The sequence below is a fragment of the Eucyclogobius newberryi genome, unplaced genomic scaffold (genome assembly GCF_026437365.1).
Source record: "Eucyclogobius newberryi isolate DKJ021-1_F unplaced genomic scaffold, fEucNew1.0.hap1 SCAF_12, whole genome shotgun sequence".
NCBI lineage: Eukaryota > Metazoa > Chordata > Actinopteri > Gobiiformes > Gobiidae > Eucyclogobius > Eucyclogobius newberryi.
Genome location: NW_027315746.1, coordinates 6526510 through 6548677, shown reverse-complemented (window position 1 = coordinate 6548677; position 22168 = coordinate 6526510). Strand labels below are relative to the sequence as shown.

At 40.7% G+C, this 22168-nt stretch overlaps 2 protein-coding genes across 2 annotated transcripts in view; both read right to left on the bottom strand.

The window, feature by feature from the left end:
* Positions 1–5216, bottom strand: part of gipc2 (GIPC PDZ domain containing family, member 2) — a 31460-nt gene extending 26244 nt beyond the window's left edge. The window contains exon 1 of the mRNA XM_072440666.1: positions 4896–5216. Coding sequence (XP_072296767.1) covers positions 4896–5201 — 306 coding nt within the window. The 5' untranslated portion in view covers positions 5202–5216. The remainder of the gene's footprint in view (positions 1–4895) is intronic.
* A 2638-nt stretch (positions 5217–7854) lies between these two features.
* Positions 7855–22157, bottom strand: dnajb4 (DnaJ heat shock protein family (Hsp40) member B4). The gene is made up of 3 exons (XM_072440667.1): positions 21769–22157; positions 14638–15200; positions 7855–10990 (listed from the first exon to the last, which is right to left on the bottom strand). Exons 1-3 carry the CDS (start codon positions 21977–21979, stop codon positions 10760–10762), a joined length of 1005 nt encoding a protein of 334 aa, XP_072296768.1. The 5' UTR covers positions 21980–22157; the 3' UTR covers positions 7855–10759.
* Between the last annotated feature and the right edge of the window lie 11 nt (positions 22158–22168).

Below are 22168 nucleotides of genomic sequence, written 5' to 3'. Positions count from 1 at the left end.
ACTACTACTACTGCTGCTACTACTACTACTACTGCTACTACTACCGCTACTACTGCTACTACCGCTATTACTGCTACTACTACTACTACTACTGCTGCTACTACTACTACTACTGCTACTACTACCGCTACTACTGCTACTACCGCTACTACTGCTACTACTACTACTACTACTGCTGCTACTACTACTACTACTGCTACTACTACCGCTACTACTGCTACTACCGCTATTACTGCTACTACTACTACTACTACTGCTGCTACTACTACTACTACTACTGCTACTACTACCGCTACTACTGCTACTACCGCTACTACCGCTACTACTGCTACTGCTGCTACTACCGCTACTACTGCTACTACCGCTACTACTGCTACTACCGCTACTACTGCTACTACCGCTATTACTGCTACTACTACTACTACTACTGCTGCTACTACTACTACTACTACTGCTACTACTACCGCTACTACTGCTACTACTACTACTGCTGCTACTACTACTACTACTGCTACTACTACTGCTAATACTGCTGCTGCTGAACCTGTCTGAGCCTGGAGGCCATGTCCAAATATTTAATAACTTTCTCCGTTCACAAAGAACTACAACAATTCCCTTTGCACTTGTTTTGCTGTGTTTGGATTCACATACAGAGCAAATATGGAAAAAGTGTCTGGACAATACAGTGGAAAAAGGGTTGTCAGATCAGAAATAAGACTCATCGATACTAAAGGCAGTATTGAAACTAAATATACTCATTTGAGTGAGAAGAGATACGGGAAAAACTCATTAAAAAGGACAAAATGTGTCCTTTTTGGGATGATCTTGAGCTCTACTAAAACTACCATTATTTTATGAATTGCATTAATTGTATTAGTTGCAATTTAGTGCAACACAATATCAATAAGGTGGAATAAAGTAGCTCATACAATTAAGAGTAAATGTATTGATATTATTATATTATAGAACATACAATAATATAATAATACAAAGATTAGTGACTTCCTCAGACATTTCCTTGTGGCTCTTTTGCTCTTCTTCTTTATCTTGTTCAAAAGAAGTATAGCTTTAATTTAAGCATCAAATCAATTAGCAAATGCTTTTATTGTGTTTTTAAAAGAGGATTTATTTTATACTATATTTAAAGCGTGAGGAAATGCTCTGAGTTCAAACGGATCCCTCAGGTTTAGTGATAGTTCTGCTCCTCCAAAAGTGAAAGTAGGACATTCAGTTGCTCATCACGTCCTACTGCGTTAGTCACACTGTGTCGTTAAATAAATCCACTCTGTCGAGGTTTAAGAGGTGGAGGAAAGTTTAGCTCGACTCCCACTGAGCAGCAGCTGATAACGCCGGCCGCCCCGGAACAAATATCTATAAATACTACAAAAGAAGGCAAATATGTGCACGAATCACTCTGACTGAAGAGCCTGAAGCAAACGTGAGATAACAGACTAATGTATGCTGAAAATGTGGTGATATTTGGAGATATTTTGGAGATAATGTGCAAAATTAGAAAATCAAGAGTATTTACCATCATTGAAATGATTAAAAATAAAATAAGATAAGATAAGATAATCCTTTATTGTCCCACATGGGGAAATTTCATTGGTGACCTCAAAAAGAGAAAGAAAGGTAAAATAACCTGCCAAATAAGCGTATAAAGTGATATTTCTATCTTTTTGAGGGTGATTTTATGGTTCATGTTTTGTGCTGGACTTGAACCTTTAGTAGACATTTACAGACACATTTTAGCATTTATATTTGAACAGAGGTATTCCTTCAGAGGTGTTCAATTTAGTCAATATATATTTATGTATTTTGTATTTATCATTATGGTTAGAAGCACTGGTGTGTTTTGTGTTTTGTGTGCAACGCTTCAGTTTATAAAATGTGCTGTATAAATAAAGTTGGGCCTCAGAACTCCTGCCATGGACACAATAAGTTGTTACCTTTAGAACGTACTTTTAGCAGCAGGAAAAAAGGCCGTCACAAAGAAATGGATGACACAAACCTCACCAACGATCAAGGACTGAACTGAGATAGGAACAGACATCAACAGACAACAACAGACAAATGGGGGGGGGAAATTACATTGGACTTAATTTGAAAATGGACATTAATTCATTTTAACTTATTTAAAATTTATTTTAATGCATTTTAAATGGAATTTAAATGTATTTATTTTAATTTATTTAATTTCATTAATTTCATTTATTTCGATTATTGAACTTATTTTATTCATTCCATTTTATTTTATTCTATTATTTGAATTACTTAATTTTCTTGTTATTTCTTTATTATTGTTATTATTATATTTTATTGGTCTTGCTTTGTTTGTTTGTTTATATTTCCAAAACTGTATAAATAGATTTATAGAGATGTCACAGTGTTAATTACGATTGTTGTGAGAAAAAACATCACGATTATTGAGATAAAAACAACAGTGAAATATTTAATTCTCTTTCATTTCCGCTGTCTAACTTGTTACCATTTTGCCTCTAAAACTGTCAATCTTGACGTTCCTACGGGTGTGAAAAGTGTTTCAGAAAGACAAAACGGTGGGAAAAATGTTGGTATTTCCAAACCATAAACAGAAATAAATGTTGAAACCAAAAGAGCAATAAATGAAACACCAAGCAGACAATAATAACACAAAAACAGCATCAAAACAACAACAAACTTGTTCTATAGGGCTGGAATTAGAAGAGAAACGTCTAATAATATCTCAATTATGTCATACAAGCCATAAACATGATATTCTAAAGGATGTCACTATTTTAAGAACAAAATACATCTTTAACAACAGCGTTTCTTTGTTTAACAGCGACTTGCACAAACTTAATATGAAAAACACACATTTTAGTCATCAAAACTGTGAATATGTCAAATGTATTATTGCATTTATTTGATCTAAACAAACAGCATTACAGCATTATTCAAGATTATTGAGACTGTGACATTTTCTTTCATTCTCGAGGTCTGATATGTTACTATTCCTCAAATGTGTCAAATTTAACTCTCTGGAAGACAAAATGAAGTTTAATTTGACAAAAACTGCCAGATAAAAAAAGTTATTTACATTTAATTCACTTTTTTTGACAATAAATTTAACCAAAAATACTTTTTTTGCTTCTAAAATTGTCACGATTATTATTTTCTGGTTCTTACGACTATTGTGACCTGAATAATCACAATATCACATTTTTGTGTCACAATTTAACAATTATTCACGATTATTGAGACTGAGACCACATTTTCTTTCATTCTCGAGGTCTGACACGTTACTATTCCTCAAACGTGTGACCAGTTATATCAAATTTAACTCTCTGAAAGACAAATAAAGTTAAATTTGACAAAAACTGCCAGATAAAAAACGTTATTTACATTTAATTAATTTTTTTGACCATAAATTGAACTAAAAATACTTAATTTTGCTTCTAAAATTGTCACGATTGTTATTTTCTGGTTCTTACGACTATTTTATGACCTGAACCACGATTGACGTTTAATCTGATCATCTTGACGTCTCTAGTAACAACCATAGCAACTAAACTAAATACATGGCCGTACCTCTGACCGTAATGTTTTGGCTTTGAGGGTTTTTAGCCCGTTTAAAAAGCATCGAGCCTGGAAACGGCCTGAAACCCGTTGATTTCAGAGGCGAGAGAGCGAAAAACTACAATTTTGAACGAAAACTGCATTAATTTATATAATTATCTGTGTTTAGCTGCAGTAGCACATTGTATATAGTGTAATATATTGCGAGAGATCCAGTTTGTTGGTGCGTTCGGTCAATATTCTTTATAATTCAACAGGTATCTACACTAATTACTTTTACCTTTAACATTTAACACACCAAACTAGTCAAAAAAACAATATTAAAACCCTCTATAATGCAATATAATAGGTTCTTGCATGTAAAAACACACAAAAAGTCAGTTAATAATACGGCATAAAGGTTCAACGGAGAGTTTGTGCTTTTATTTAGAAAAATTCTCTTTGGGACAACATAAATAAAGACAATAAATATAAATATACAATAAATAAAGACAATAAATATTATGCAAGAGAAAGTATTGGAGCTAATAACTACAAATGGTTGTAGGGAAGTAATATTTATCCGTTAGGCACGTATAATAATAATAATTTGTGATCTTATGCTCACGTAAATCGTTTCTTTTAAACAGTTTTATTGGGCGCGTAAACCTTTTCCCTGCGACTCAAAGCCTCCTGGACATGCCGACATGTTAATACACTCTAATAACACAATAATATTTATGTTTTAAATGTTTTATTATCTAACTTTGAGTCAAATAATCCTTAAGCAATCTCAAAACTCCTCCTGTGGACACGAGGTTCAGGTCATTACACCAGGACTGAACCCGATTGTGTCTTCTCCTCCTACACTTTTTATTATCATAATGTGTAATTATTTTATGGGGATTGTAAAGATTTAAGTGCACAACAGCAGGAAGGAGAAGACACAGCGAGTTCTTGGACAGAGTGAGCCATTGAATCTGCTTTTTTCTTGTTAAATGAAGCCAAAACGTGTCAAAATGTTCAGTATGGAGTGAATTTCAAAGCTATCTCACGATCTTTAAGTACATTTTGTGCCAGATATATGATCAGATTATGGAAAACTCTTATTGCACTAGGTCTTGGTCAATGAATCGATGCAAATGGACGTCATTAATCAACCAAGACTGTATTATATTAATTACTATCACTAAACAACGCTGTAATAAACATTCCGACACATTTAACGCTTCTTTTCCAGCGCAGCCCGCTTCACGCGCCTCAGTACACGCACTACTCAATCCCTGAAGTACTTTGAGGTACTTGTACACAACTTAAAAGTCCCGTAATCGGCTTATCCCCCTTCCTCCCCGGCTCACCTCCGGCGCGCTGATGTTGAACGCCTCCGCGATCTTCCCGTACAGCTCCTTGACGTTGGTGAAGCCCTCAATCCTCCCGGTGGGGCTCCCGTGCGCCAGCTGCGTGTGGAACACCAGCTTGGGCCGGAGGTTCGCGGGCGGCGGCGGGAGTCCTGCCCCGTTCGCCGCCACCGCCGCCTTCCCCGGGCCGCCCGCACCTGCGTGTCCCGCTCCTCCGCCGCTTCCTCCGCCGCCGCTCACCTCCTCGTTATCCACCAGATGCTCCTTGTTCGTGGACTTCTTCTTCCGCCATGGTCCCAGGGGCATTTTGTTGTCACGCGCGGCGGTTGAACCTGTCCTTTCACCCGCTGCTATAACATCGAACACGCGCGGCGTCGTCACCTGTTGATCACTTCCTTGTTGTGGACGCGCGCGCCTCCTCCTCACTCTTCTTCTTCTTCTTCTTTTTTGTTTGGACGCACGCGGAGCTTTTTTTTTCTTGTTTAGACTTTGTCCCTCGAAAGTGAGTCTCGCGGGCGGATGTTCGGCAGGTGGTGCGCGCGCGGGGGTTTCACTCCGACACGAGCTGCGGGAGAGTCACCGGGAGACGTCACAATAGTCGCTCTGTGTGTGTGTGTGTGTGTGTGTGTGTGTGTGTGTGTGTGTGTGTGTTTCGCGCTGGCGCATGCGCAGTGGCGTGGAGGGGTCAGGGGCTTGGGGGGTGCAGCTTGAGTCGGTGCACCTGCTGCTGCTCACACGGGACGGGGCGGGACCGTTGTTTGCGTCAGGTGCACGCGGGGTTTTTTACGCGCAGCCGTGACGTGACGTGAGGGAGACGTGTGGCTCATGGGTGAATAACGTGGATCTATTATTTTATCAATAAAATAAATACATAAATACAATAAATAAACAGCTATTTTAGCAAAGATTTTGTAGAGGTAGTAGCACATATTTACATAAGAATAATTCACATAAACGTTTAAAGTGCCTGTGACAGGTTTTTACGATTTTCTAATGTTTATTTCATTTGGTGTATTTATACCTGTTGTACGTATAAATTATAGTTTTACACCAATCGAGCAGGTATTTGTGGAGAAAATGTAAAAAAATCTGTTGAAAAATGACAGGGAGTGACATCACACCAGGGACACTTACTCCAGTCAAAGTTTATGCAGAATTTACCCAAAATAAAGTCGCTCTCATGTATTTTTATTCGTCAAATAAAGAAAATTGTGACATTAGATGAGTTTTGGCCCAGTGTTTGCTGGGTAATTTCCTAGTGTGATGTCGTTAATTACAAACAGGAAGTGAAATTATAAACCTAAAAAATTTGCTATTCGGTGATAATATTTGTATTTATTTTTTTGCAAAATTCAAAATATATTTATCTTACCTAAAGTTTAGTTCAATGAGTCGTCCGACCCGTCATAGGAACTTTAATCTACTTTTTCAGCTTTAAAACGTGTTGTTTTGCAGTTTTTCCTCATGATACAGAATTATGTCCAGATGTAACAAAAACTGACAATTTTGCTCTAGTTTTGGTGTCGCGTGTAAAAGGGTCTTCTTCTTCTTCTTCTTCTGATATACTACAAACCTGTCATTATATTCTGTCTTTTGTACAACTACTTTCACCTAAAAGCTGCTGTAACATTCTGATTTTCTTTCAAAGGAACTAGAATTAATTGTAAGACCTGTAATGGGCGGCAGTAGCTCAGTGGTAGAGTGCGGCTCGACTCCCCGCTCGGTCAGAGAGGTCAGATCCACTGGCTCAGATCCACTGGCCCGCAGCTGCCGGTGTGTCCTTGGGCAAGACACTTGCCCCCAGTGTCTGCGTACATCTGGAGTGTGAATGTGTGACTGGTTCCCTGATGTAAAGCGCTTTGAGTGCCTTGACGGTACAAAAGCGCTTTATAAATGTGACCATATTGACATATACATACATTTTACACGTAGATTGTAGTAATATAAAATATTTTCAATTTATATTATGATTAATACCATGAGTCCCACTTATAGACTGCTTTTCTTAATTATTTTGAGTGTATAATGGGCTTTACGGTGTCATAAATTAATATAATATAATTGTATACTAACTTCTTACACTTTGCCTTCAGAAATTGTTAGTTTTTGTCATTTTTGTGCCTGTTTTTGTATTTTTTAAGTTTGAAAATAGCAGAATATGTGCGTCATTTAATGTTTTGCCCGTCTGCGAGCAAAATAAATCAGATTTTAAATGCGTTTTAAGTCCAAACTCGCTCAGCGCTCGAGCACAAGTTCAAAAGAAACACACAGTAATGTCGCTCAAGCGTTTCCCACGGCAACAGCATCACAGAGAACTCATAAATGCTGAACTTGCACGTCCTGATGGCCTGGTCTGTGAACGTGGCAGAGCGATGTGGCGCTCCCTGGTGGTGACAGGGAACAGCTGACGTAACATCGTAACTACAATCACGCATTCACGCATTCACGACGTCACAATGATGTCACAATGATGCCACGATGATGTCACAATGATGTCCCGATGATGTCACAATGATGGAACAATGATGTCACAATGATGTCACGATGATGTCACAATGATGTCACGATGATGTCACGATGATGTCACAATGATGTCCCGATGATGTCACAATGATGTCACGATGATGTCACGATGATGTCACGATGATGTCACGATGATGTCACAATGATGTCCCGATGATGTCACAATGATGTCACAATGATGTCACAATGAAGTCACAATGGCACAATGATGTCACGATGATGTCACCTTCAGCCAGTTTATTCCGCTTCGCACCTCTGCACAAGGGAAATAGCACGACAACGACAAAAAAAGTCACAGATCAATCAATCTATCAAAATATGTCAAAGCGGTGGGGGGCGTGGCTCGTGTGCGACGCCGCTGCGCAGACGTGTACGCAAGCAGTCGTGATGTACATCTGTGAAGCGAATAACTCAAATATCTACACAGGCGTTCAAGAAAATTTACTTTTTTAATGCACAAATGAGTATTTATTCATCTTGATTGTCCTAAACACAAAATGTAGTGATTTGGCGAAAGTCTAAAAACAGCAAATGACAAAAGAGTAAGAACTAGAATGTAAACAATGTCATGTATTTCTCTAAACCAGGACTAAACCAGGTCTAAACCAGGTCTAAACCAGGTCTAAACCAGGTCTAAACCAGGACTAAACCAGGTCTAAACCAGGACTAAACCAGGTCTAAACCAGGGCTAAACCAGGGCTAAACCAGGGCTAAACCAGGGCTAAACCAGGACTAAACCAGGTCTAAACCAGGACTAAACCAGGACTAAACCAGGTCTAAACCAGGTCTAAACCAGGGCTAAACCAGGACTAAACCAGGTCTAAACCAGGTCTAAACCAGGACTGAACCAGGACTGAACCAGGACTAAACTAGGTCTAAACCAGGTCTAAACCAGGACTAAACCAGGTCTAAATCAGGTCTAAACCAGGACTAAACCAGGTCTAAACCAGGACTAAACCAGGACTAAACCAGGTCTAAACCAGGTCTAAACCAGGTCTAAACCAGGTCTAAACCAGGTCTAAACCAGGTCTAAACCAGGACTGAACCAGGACTGAACCAGGACTGAACCAGGACTAACAATGTAAACAATGTAATGTATTTCCCAAAAAAAAAAGAGATTTCATTTATTATTGTTATTCCGGTCACAATATAACCGTAAGAACTACAAAAAATACAAATCGTGGCCGTTTTAGAAGCAAAATTAAGCGCTTTTAGTTAAATCCATCGTTAAAATTGTGGGTAAAGTGTGTTTTTATCTCCGTTTTTGGCACGTTTACTTTATATTTTGTCATTCATTTTCATAAAGCTGGTCACAAACGTGTGAAATAGTCACAATATTTCACACAGTCTCAGTCATAATCATGAATAATGTATAAATCGTGATGTTTTTTCTCACAATAAAACAGTCAAATTTGACCTTGTGACATCCCAAAAAGCACCAAGTTCTATAAATATATTAAATCCCAGAAGTTAGGAAATGTATCTCTTCATTTCTGTAAAAAAAAAAAATGCAGATCGTGACTAAAGACGAGATGAATGGGATGAAGCGTAATGCCACACTGCGGAACATTCCAGGGAAAGCACTGGTAAACTCTATATAAAACCTGTGAAACACACGTTATGGCACCAGTAGAACAGGTTCTCTTTAGTTTGTGTGCTTAAATGAAGGTTTTAAAAGGAGAAAAAGATGAAAACACTGTTGCAGAATACATGCTCGTAACAGAATGTGTAACCGTGGCGACCAAATGTGAAAAGAGCACGATTGAAATAGACCTTTAAGCATGAAATAAGCTCCGTCTATTCACTAAACGCTGGCTCGCTTTTGCACGTCGCTTGCATTTCATCACGTTTTTGGCGTCGACACGGTCATTCCGCGAAACATGAAGTGAATAAACGTGTCGTCTAAAGTCTACTTGAGTACACCGCGTTCCACTCGCCGATGGTTCATCCCAAAAAACACCTTTAAAAATAGAAATTGCACATTCGTCGCTCGTCCGTCTGTCGGGATCATGAAAGTCTGTGTGGGGAAAACGCCACTCATCATTTTCAGGCCTCTTACCAGGACAGAACCAGGTCTAAACCAGGTCTAAACCAGGACAGAACCAGGTCTAAACCAGGTCTAAACCAGGACAGAACCAGGTCTAAACCAGGTCTAAACCAGGACAGAACCAGGTCTAAACCAGGTCTAAACCAGGACAGAACCAGGTCTAAACCAGGTCTAAACCAGGACAGAACCAGGTCTAAACCAGGTCTAAACCAGGACAGAACCAGGTCTAAACCAGGACAGAACCAGGTCTAAACCAGGTCTAAAGCAGGTCTAAACCAGGACTAAACCAGGTCTAAACCAGGACTAAACCAGGTCTAAAGCAGGTCTAAACCAGGACTAAACCAGGACTAAACCAGGACAAAACCAGGTCTAAACCAGGACAGAACCAGGTCTAAACCAGGTCTAAACCAGGACAGAACCAGGTCTAAACCAGGTCTAAAGCAGGTCTAAAGCAGGTCTAAACCAGGACTAAACCAGGTCTAAAGCAGGTCTAAACCAGGACTAAACCAGGACTAAACCAGGACTAAACCAGGTCTAAACCAGGACAGAACCAGGTCTAAACCAGGTCTAAAGCAGGTCTAAACCAGGACTAAACCAGGACTAAACCAGGTCTAAACCAGTACTAAACCAGGACTAAACCAGGACTAAACCAGGACTAAACCAGGTCTAAACCAGGACTAAACCAGGACTAAACCAGGTCTAAACCAGTTCTAAACCAGTTCTAAACCAGGTCTAAACCAGGACAGAACCAGGACTAAACCAGGACTAAACCAGGTCTAAACCAGGACAAAACCAGGACAAAACCAGGACTAAATCAGGACTAAACCAGGTCTAAACCAGGACTAAACCAGGACTAAACCAGGTCTAAACCAGGTTCAAACCAGGTTCAAACCAGGTCTGAACCAGGACAGAACCAGGACTAAACCAGGTCTAAACCAGGTCCAAACCAGGACTAAACCAGGACTAAACCAGGACTAAACCAGGACTAAACCAGGTCTAAACCAGGTCCAAACCAGGACTAAACCAGGACTAAACAAGTACATACTTGTTCATTCGTCGCACATATATTTCTCCAAAGTGAATAAACGTGTTGTCTAAAGTCTACTCGAGTACACCACGTTCCACTCCCTGCTGGTTCATCCCAAAAAACACCTTTAAAAATAGAAATTGCACATTCGTCGCTCGTCCGTCTGTCGGAATAATAAAAGTCTCTGTGGGGAAACCGCCACCCATCATTTTGGCTCGTTTTGGCTCGTTTTGGCTCGTTTCGGCGGGGGCGGTCCTCCTCTGCCTCTTATGTGGGCAGGTGGCGCTTTAGCACGTCCTTGGCGTTGCCGGGTAACGTGTCGGGGAAGTTGACGTCAAACTCCACCACCAGGTCGCCGCGCTGCTCCGGGTTCTTGGGGAGCGGGAGGCCCTGGGCGGCCATGGTGCGCCTCATGCCCGGCTTGATGACGTCGGTGATCTTCATGTTGCACGTTTTGCCGTCGATGGTGGAGACGGTGACGGAGCAGCCACACAACGACTGTGGAGGGAAAGAGAGGGAGGAAGGAGGAGGAAGAGAGGATTTGTGTCAGAAGTGGAGCTGGAAATCACAGGATATTTGCCAATTTGATACATGTGCCTCGTAATGGAGGTCGCGCACTTACGTCATTTTAATTTGAAAATTACCCTAAATCTAACATTATTCTGGACATTTGTAGCATGGAAAATATTACACTTAATTTGAAAATGGACACATTTGACAGACTTTGGGCGTAAATGGGAAGTTTTCTTTGGTATTGTGTGCTGTTTTTTATTCTTTGTTGTTCCTCTCTGGTCTTGTCTTCTTTTTTCATTGTGTTTGTTAAATAATAAATAAAATTAAAAAAATAATAATAATAATAATAATGATAATAAAATTAAATAAAGATAAATTAATAAAATAAACAATACATTAGTAAAAGAGGAAAAAAACCTTCAACATTACGACTGAGTGACAGTGAGGGGCCAGATTATGGGCAGAACAAAATGTTTCTTTTTGTGACAATTTTTCGTCCATGGAGCTGTTGTTACGTCATACTACAAAATGTGAAGTGAAAGTAGTTTCTCCGACTGGGCAAAGCATTGCTAATGGCGGGGGGAGATAAAGGACACTTCAACAATTAATTTCCTCGACCAAACAGACTCTGAAACCTTTTGTTTAAAGGGAGTAATCAGCTCAACTGTGAGCGACCACAATGTCTGTAACAGGGATAAATGCGAGCATAGCTGCAGTGTTCCTGTTGTTTTTACATTTGTTTACTTGATTTTCTTCTTTTACATGTCTGGTACAAGTTGTAGACATTTATATTTGTTATTAGATAGTAGCAGCTCTTTCACATTTTAGTTGTGTTTTGAGCTCTTGTATGAGAAAATGTCATTACTCATCACAGTTTTGCCAGTCACTGCTGAAATTCTGAATGTTATCATTTGGCCTTTCGTCAAAATGATTAATGGATATATTGCCCACATTGAATATACCAGGACATGTTTTTCCTCTTTCTTCTTGCCCTCTGAGCTGGTGGGCACACCTTGAGCTCTGTGTTGTAAGGTTCTGATCACACCCAGCTTGTGCTGTAGTGGGTGGTTGGAACCAAAGAGCAGATACTGGTCCGTGTGTGTAGGTTTCCTATATACTTCTATTTGGAGTTTCCCGTCCTCTCCTCTGATCGTGGAACAATCAAGAAAGGCCAAGCGATTCTCCTTAGCGTCTTCTCTTGTAAACCTGATATGTGGGTCCACAGCATTGATGTGATCAGAGAAGGTTTCCAGCTCTTGTTTCTTGATTGTTACAAAAGTATCATCGACATAATAAAATAATAAAATAATAATAATAATATAAGAAATAGTGCTTAAAAAAAACAAAAAAAACACAATCTTAAAGAGGCAGCTGATTATATGTTGAAAAAAAATCCATATAGGGTTGGTGGCTCTGTAATCGGCCCTGAGTTCAAATCCGGCCTGAGTTTTTATAAAACCAGTGCCAGACTGAAGGAAGCACGGGGGCCCGCCCGCGACTACCGCGGCCGCGCCCTTACACGACACTTGTCGTCTCCGAGGGCCATTTCAGGAAGTCTGCCCACGGATATCGATCTCAGGCGACTATAAACAGCACATTAAAGTCACGGCGTGTGGGAGAGCGATGTTACTGAAGAATTCATTCACGTCTACAAATATAGTACGCTCTGGAATACCTCGTTCTTGATTTAAACAATTCAGACCCATTTGATCCAGGTTTTTATAGTTTCAATTTAGTCCTGGTTTGACCTTTATTCTCAGTCTAGACCATACTACTTAAAGGGCCAGTGACAGGTTTTTACAATGTTCAACTTTTGACTTTATTTGGTGTATTTATACCTGTTGTACATATAAATTATAGTTTTACACCAATCGAGTAGGTATTTGAGGAGAAAAATAAAATAAATCTACAGACAAATGAAGAGTGGGTCCAGTTCGCCTCAGACGGTCCCTCATCTGCCTGAAGAGTGGGTCCAGCTCGCCCCCGACGGTCCCTCATCTGCCTGAAGAGTGGGTCCAGTTCGCCTCAGTCGGTCCCTCATCTGCCTGAAGAGTGGGTCCAGCTCGCCTCAGACGGTCCCTCATCTGCCTGAAGAGTGGGTCCAGCTCGCCCCCGACGGTCCCTCATCTGCCTGAAGAGTGGGTCCAGTTCGCCTCAGTCGGTCCCTCTTCTGCCTGAAGAGTGGGTCCATCTCTAGTCTCCTCGTGTCCGTCTGTCCGTCTGTGAGAGTCGGATCTCTCCTTCACTGGAACTCCTCCAGGTTTCTACTTTTTCCCAAGGAAGTTTTTTGTAGTTTTTCCTGGCCGAGAAGGAGAGTCTAAGGACAGAGGACCCTGGGACATCGTCCCTCGCCACCACAGACATTGTCTGACTTCATCGCCACCACAGACATTGTTGATTCATTTCTCCCTGTGGGCCTCAGAGGCAACTGTTGTTGTGATTTTGGGCCTTACAAATATAAATTGAATTGAATTGAAATGACAGGATAATTCCAGACAAAGTTTATGCAGAATTTATATAAAGAAACAACTTTTTTGACTCTCTAAACATGAATTCAACATTGTTGATTTTCCCAATGTTTTTCTTGATTTGTCCAGCAGTAAAAAGGGCATTTCAGTTTCCCTCTCGATGGAACCTTCAACCACTTGAAGTCTTTCCAGAGAATTTCAAACAACAGAAAAAGAGAATTATCAGGGTGTAATTGTGATATTTTGAAGCTTTTGAAGATGGATCTGTCTTGGAGTTGTACGTATGAGGTTGTGTACTTAAAAAATACTTTAAAAAGGTTACCGTATTTTCCAGATTACAAGGCACATCTTTTTTCATAGTTCGGCGACTTATACTCCAGAGCAACTTATATGTGAAATTATTTGTTAATTTCAAACTGTCAACCACAAGAGGGCGCTCTTGGCTCTGAGCGACGCAGAAGAAGAATCTGCACTTCCTCTTCCTCTGGAGTTTGTGGAGTTGTTTAGAAGTGACACAGAGGAAGAAGAATTCAATGGATTTTGTGATTTGGGGTAAAACTGATGCTTTGCTAAACTTGTTAGCATGTTCTTTATGCTATAGTTATCTGAATAACTGTTCATATGTTACGTTAGCATACCAGACACTTACCACAGTTCTGTCTGTGCCTCATGTAGCTGAAGGTGTTAGCGTTAGCATACGTCATGTAGCTGAAGGTGTTAGCGTTAGCATACGTCATGTAGCTGAAGGTGTTAGCGTTAGCATACGTCATGTAGCTGAAGGTGTTAGCGTTAGCATACGTCATGTAGCTGAAGGTGTTAGCGTTAGCATACGTCATGTAGCTGAAGGTGTTAGCGTTAGCATACGTCATGTAGCTGAAGGTGTTAGCGTTAGCATACGTCATGTAGCTGAAAGTGTTAGCGTTAGCATACGTACACCTATTCACCATGTTCTCTCATCTGTTATTATTTTAAACTGCATTTCAAGAGGAAATGTCTGTTCTTGGTCCTGGATTTTATTGAATGAATTTCCCCAAAAAATGTGACTTTTACTTCAGTGCGACTTATATATGTTTTTTTCTTCTCTAGTATGTATTTTTTGGACTGGTGCGACTTCTAATCCGGAAAATACGATAAGTAAAAAGGTCTAACCCTCAAAGAACTCACCTGTCTCAAGCTGATTTTGACCGGGTAGACGATATTGGACCCCTCGCGCCTGAACTGCGGGTGCGGCTTGTCTTTGATCACGAACACGATGTCGGCCGGTATCGTGTTCGGCGACTCGTCTCCTTCGCGGGGGAACGTGATTTTCGTCCCTTCCTTCCAGCCGCGCTTTATCTCGATGGTGAGGATCTTGTCCTCGGCGCGCATGGTCCTGCCGTCCGGGTTCAGGCGCTTCCGGGAGATCTTCATCCTCTTGGAGCAGCCGTGGAACACCTCCTCCAGCGTCACCCGCAGCTCGTGGACGATGGGCGGGTCCTGCTTCCGCCGCTGGGGTCCGTCCCGCGGGAACCCGTTGGCGTTGAAGCCGGGGAACGGGCCGAAAGCGTCGCTCCCGTCCACGTCCATGTCCTCCTCGTCCCTGCCGTTGGCCTTGCGTCCGAAGAACATCTCGAACGGGTTGGAGCCGCCGAAGAAGGTGGCGAAGGTGGCGTGGGGGTCGCCGTGGAACGTGTAGGTGAAGGTGCTGCCGGGCCCGTCGCCGCTAGGCCCGTTGCCGCCCTTCAGACCTAGAAGGGAAAGTAAAAAGGTGCGTTTTTGAGTCGATGACGTTTTACCCATCGGAAATCGCGCGCGTTAGCTGCATTTCCTAAACAAGTAGCTGTGTTTTTTCAGAATAAGACTCAGAAAAAACATTTACTGCCATTGCATGTGGACAATAAATCACCAAGTGTTGCTTTGGCGATGTGACGCAGCATAAAACGATGAATAATAGTGATAAAAATGGCAAAAATACACCGTACGAAACAGACAAAATGACTTTAAAATGACCTCATATTTTAACTGATTTAACTGAGTCGTTTCCCCTGAATGTCCGTCACTGTTTTATTATGGACGTGACAATAACGGAAATGTCATGAAATTGTTTTGTGAAGAATCAAAACGTCTGGAATTACAAGCGTTTTTACTTCAATGCATTGTTTTGATGCAGCAAAAGAAAAAAACAAATAGATTTAACTGCATAGACCATGATGCTTTGTGTCCTTTTTAGCACTTTTACATTTAAAGTCGTTGGAATATGACAGTAGTTATCGTCCTGTACCGACACTGTTTTAACCAGAATGTTCCACAGTGTTGCATTGAGCACTGAGCAAGAGAGAGAGAAGTTTATGATTGAACATTTCAGGCAAAGACACATCTCCATGGAGACAGGAAGGCCCATCTACCAGACGTTACACAGTCTTAAAGTCTGAGATTTTTCAAGGCTTCACGTTTTACATTTTTTTTTGAATATGTATAAAAACAGAAACGCTTTTAGTAGTCGATTATTTTCCACTTGTCGACTGTCAAACGAGTATTATTTCTATTGAACATTCAGATTTTAAATATATATTATCGACCAAATGAGCGTATTATTCACAGAAATAGTGCTGTTTTCTTTGACTTATTTTGTTATAAATTTGAAAAAAAAGAAAGATTAAAGAGAAAAAAACTGAAATTGTTATTATTTTTTGACATTTTGATTGAATAAAAAAAAAAAAAACGGGCTTTTAGATAAGATAAGCCTTTATTTGTCCCACGATGGGGAAATTCCACTGTTGCACCACAAAGTAGGTACAGAAGTAAACAATAAAAAACAGATAACTTATAAAAAAGACTTAATAAAAATATTAAAAAAACACTCTTATAGAAAAGCTCTTATAAAACTCTGATAACTCTTCCGTCTGTACTTTAGAGTCTGCACAGTCCATTTAACAGTTATGATTATGTTTATGAGTTGATTAATGGTTCTGTAACCCTAGTAACAGGTTGATGTTTGAACTGAAAAGCGTTTAGTGCGTTCTCAGAAATACATCTCTTTAAAAGGCCTTTATTTAAATAGCCTTGGTGTTTTTTCTTTTCTTTGAACATGGCCACTCGACTCTCGCTTCCCTTCTTCAATCCACACTCGACTCACGCTGCACATTTAGCGTCGCCCTTTGGACCCGGAGTGGAAATAAAACATGAATCACGGGCGGATTAAACGCTGGTGATTCACATCAGAAACGCACTGAGTCACCGCTGACATTTGGAGATGCGCTGCAACACAAATAATGTCAATGTCGGCGACTGATGGAGCGGGCGAGGTGATTCCTGGCTACAATCTGCACTCCAGCAAAAGAGTTATAAATAAAGCTGTAGACGCCATGGAAACCGCTGCCGTGGCAACTGCGGTGGCCATGTTGTGGTTGTAGGAAGAGGGGAAAAAAGGCTAAATCATGGGTTTCTCGGTACATGCAACATTTTGAGGACTTTTTCTCATTCAAAAGACGCAATATTTAGTTTTGAAAAGTTGAGCGTGACGGCGAATTCTTGATTTTTTGTTTTGTTTTTAAACCTATGGACAGAAAATAATGTTAAAACAGGGCCTGAGAATGGGTTAATGGGTTTAAATTGACATATAATTGTATATTTGTCAATATAATTATACATTATATTATTTTATTAATTATAATTATACATTTTTCTTCTCTGAATCATGAAAATAAATATTTACCTTTGAAATCCTGCACTGGTCGATATATTTAAGTTGAATTAAACATGTTTTTGTGTCAATATATGGACACACCCAATAATAATGATTACGTACCTATTTTAAGATGTTTTTTCACATTAGTTTAGTAGAAAATGGGAATTAGTCCAATTGTTAAAGTTTTTAAGAGAAAATTGTAATTAAAAGATTCAGCTTCTTCTTACAGTCACAACATGGCAGCTGGATGTTTGTTAATACAGTTACCATGGCGATGTGTTCTGTTTACCTCAGTGGGTTTGTATCTGAATTATATTATTATGTATATTAGATCACACATGTATTCACAGTAACGAGTACGAAATGACAGTACGAAATGACAAAAAAATGTATTGATTGATCATGATTTTCAATTTAATTTAATTTTGTCTGATTAAAAAATTCAAATCGATATTAATTTCCTGCACAGAAACAAGACTTTTAACATTTACCATTTAAAACACAACATTCTCCAGCTCCAAACCACATGCTCTTTACTCTTACTGTTCTGGAGCTGATCATTGACGATTCGAAACGAAGCTCGATTATAATGCGATTAATTAAACCGATCGATTAATGAACGCGTTTGTAATTGTCGGGTAAAAACATCAAAACGTTATCTGATTTCTGGAGGTACGTCTGATGCGAGTAATCTGATTTTTGAAGTTACGTCTGATGCGAGTAATCTGATTTCTGGAGTTACGTCTGATGCGAGTAATCTGATTTTTGGAGTTACGTCTGATGCGAGTAATCTGATTTCTGGAGTTACGTCCGATGCGAGTAATCTGATTTCTGAAGTTACGTCTGATGCGAGTAATCTGATTTCTGGAGTTACGTCCGATGCGAGTAATCTGATTTTTGGAGTTACGTCTGATGCGAGTAATCTGATTTCTGGAGTTACGTCTGATGCGAGTAATCTGATTTCTGGAGTTACGTCTGATGCGAGTAATCTGATTTCTGAAGTTACGTCTGATGCGAGTAATCTGATTTCTGGAGTTACGTCTGATGCGGGTAATCTGATTTCTGGAGTTACGTCTGATGCGAGTAATCTGATTTCTGGAGTTACGTCTGATGCGAGTAAACAGATTTCTGGAGTTACGTATGATGCGGGTAATCTGATTTCTGGAGTTACGTCTGATGCGAGTAATCTGATTTCTGGAGTTACGTCTGATGCGAGTAATCTGATTTCTGGAGTTACGTCTGATGCGAGTAATCTGATTTCTGGAGTTACGTCTGATGCGAGTAATCTGATTTTTGGAGTTACGCATGATGCGAGTAATCTGATTTCTGGAGTTACGTCCGATGCGAGTAATCTGATTTCTGGAGTTACGTCCGATGCGAGTAATCAGATTTCTGGAGTTACGTCCGATGTGAGTAATCTGATTTCTGGAGTTACGTCTGATGCGAGTAATCTGATTTCTGGAGTTACGTCTGATGCGAGTAATCAGATTTCTGGAGTTACGTCCGATGCGGGTAATCTGATTTCTGGAGTTACGTCTGATGCGGGTAATCTGATTTCTGGAGTTACGTCCGATGCGAGTAATCTGATTTTGGGAGTTACGTCTGATGCGAGTAATCTGATTTCTGGAGTTACGTCCGATGTGAGTAATCTGATTTTTGGAGTTACGTCTGATGCAAGTAATCTGATTTCTGGAGTTACGTCCGATGCGAGTAATCTGATTTCTGGAGTTACGTCTGATGCGAGTAATCTGATTTCTGGAGTTACGTCTGATGCGAGTAATCTGATTTCTGGAGTTACGTCTGATGCGAGTAATCTGATTTCTGGAGTTACGTCTGATGCGGGTAATCTGATTTCTGGAGTTACGTCCGATGTGAGTAATCTGATTTTGGGAGTTACGTCTGATGCAAGTAATCTGATTTCTGGAGTTACGTCCGATGCGAGTAATCTGATTTCTGGAGTTACGTCTGATGCGAGTAATCTGATTTCTGGAGTTACGTCTGATGCGAGTAATCTGATTTCTGGAGTTACGTCTGATGCGAGTAATCTGATTTCTGGAGTTACGTCTGATGCGGGTAATCTGATTTCTGGAGTTACGTCCGATGCGAGTAATCTGATTTTGGGAGTTACGTCTGATGCGAGTAATCTGATTTCTGGAGTTACGTCCGATGTGAGTAATCTGATTTTTGGAGTTACGTCTGATGCAAGTAATCTGATTTCTGGAGTTACGTCCGATGCGAGTAATCTGATTTCTGGAGTTACGTCTGATGCGAGTAATCTGATTTCTGGAGTTACGTCTGATGCGAGTAATCTGATTTCTGGAGTTACGTCTGATGCGAGTAATCTGATTTCGTCCTGATTGAACTGTGCAGTTTTGGACAAAGAAAAGAAGACGAAAAAAGGGTAAAAACAAAAATTAAAGAGAGAATGTAAAAGTTGTTAATTTAATTGTACTTTGTCTTCCAAATACAATAGTCCACTGACTGACTGACGGTTTTTGACAAACAGATTTCTCTTAAACACACCACACACATCAGATTATTGTAAAGTGTAACATTGTAAATCGGTCATTGCTTGTTTTACTCGACACTTTACACTTTTATTAATCCTTTAACGACTTTCCTTAAAGCGTAATAAGACCACACACGCTTGAGCACTTGGAGATCGCCCTGGGTTACACGAGGACAAGTGAAAGCATGAGGTAAAAGCAATGACATTTTAGAGTTTTTGTGTGTTTCTGGAGGATTTAAGTAAATGTCATCTATCGGTGCAAAGAGAGAGATCGTGTAGGAGCAGAAGTCAAAATATCAAAGTATCTTGATAGTGAAATGTATTTTATTCAGTTCTTTATAACATTTTAATGATTTAAAGCACTGGTTAAGGTCTGTCCACACGCCGGTGCGCTTGTTTTATACAACTTTATCTCATATTGTGTGTGTGTAAGTGTGTTTTTATGTATTTGTTCATTTTATTGATTGTTTTATTGTGTGTTTTGTGCATTTTATTTGGATGTCCTGTGTTTACTTGAATGTTTAATCTGTATCTTGTTTTTTTAACAGTTCTTATCACTTTATAATAAATACAAATAAATACAATGAAATAAATTAATATATAAAATGAAATTAAATAAAATGAAATGAAATAAATAAATGAAATAAATAAAGATTTGGTGATAATAGTATTGATATTGTCGGCTGCTTTATTGACATGCAACAATTTTGGAAACTCGGTCAGTTACTACATTTGACATATTCACTGTTTTGATCATTAAAATTGTCTTGTGTCATGTTATGGTTTTACAAAGAAACACTGTCATTAACATGTATTTGGTTCTGTAAAATGATAAATACATCCCAAAAGTGTCACATCATCGTGTCATGAGCCTGTCATTCCCACTCGTCACTGTCACTTTGCATCATTAACAACAATCGACCTGACCACAACATGTCAACACATTTCAATCGCTTTAAGTGAATTGAAAAGCATCGTTAGGCCTTCGTTAGGCCTTTAGGATGTATGTTTGATAAAGTCCTGCACGTTTCCTGTGAGATAATTGACAGTCAGAGCACGATATATTTCATAATAAGCCATGTGTGTGTCCCATCTGTCAGTGTTTGGCCTCGTGTGTGAAGAGGCTTCCAGGGCAGAACACGCACTCACACGTGATCCAAGTGCGTAAAACGTGTGCCAAACCGCTCCATGACACACGCACACGTACAAGTACAAGTACAAGTACAAGTACACTTACCCGTACACGCACAAGTACAAGCACACTTACCCGTACACGCACAAGTACAAGTACACTTACCCGTACACGCACAAGTACAAGCACACTTACCCGTACACGCACAAGTACAAGCACACTTACCCGTACAAGCACAAGTACAAGTACACTTACCCGTACACGCACAAGTACAAGCACACTTACCCGTACACGCACAAGTACAAGCACACTTACCTGTACACGCACAAGTACAAGCACACTTACCCGTACACGCACAAGTACAAGTACACTTACCCGTACACGCACAAGTACAAGCACACTTACCCGTACACGCACAAGTACAAGCACACTTACCTGTACACGCACAAGTACAAGCACACTTACCCGTACACGCACAAGTACAAGCACACTTACCCGTACACGCACAAGTACAAGCACACTTACCCGTACACGCACAAGTACAAGCACACTTACCCGTACACGCACAAGTACAAGCACACTTACCCGTACACGCACAAGTACAAGCACACTTACCCGTACACGCACAAGTACAAGCACACTTACCCGTACACGCACAAGTACAAGCACACTTACCCGTACACGCACAAGTACAAGCACACTTACCCGTACACGCACAAGTACAAGCACACTTACCCGTACACGCACAAGTACAAGCACACTTACCTGTACACGCACAAGTACAAGCACACTTACCCGTACACGCACAAGTACAAGCACACTTACCCGTACACGCACAAGTACAAGCACACTTACCCGTACACGCACAAGTACAAGCACACTTACCCGTACAAGCACAAGTACAAGTACACGTAAACGTACACGTACACGTACACGTACACGCACACGTACACGTACAAGTACACGTAGACCTACACGTACACGTACCTTCTTCCCCGTACTGGTCGTAGATCTCCCGCTTCTTGGGATCACTCAGCACCTCGTACGCCTCCGCGATCTCCTTGAATCTCTCCTCCGCGGCCGGAGCCTTGTTTTTGTCCGGGTGCCATTTCAGCGCCTGCTTCCGGTACGCCTTCTTCACGTCGTCCTCGCTCGCGCCTTTAGAGATGCCCAGGGTCTTGTAATAGTCCTTCCCCATCGTTTCCTCTGCGTGGCCCCCCGAGCTCAGTCACGAGCGACGATTCGGGGCCCCGACCTGGCCCGCGGAGGGAGGATGGATGTGGGGCTGAGCAGCGGCACCGCGGCTCCTCGGGACGCGGACGGGACGCGCGCGCTCGCAGTTACGCAACGCGTTCAGGGGGGCTTGAGTCAGCGCCGCGGACCCCCT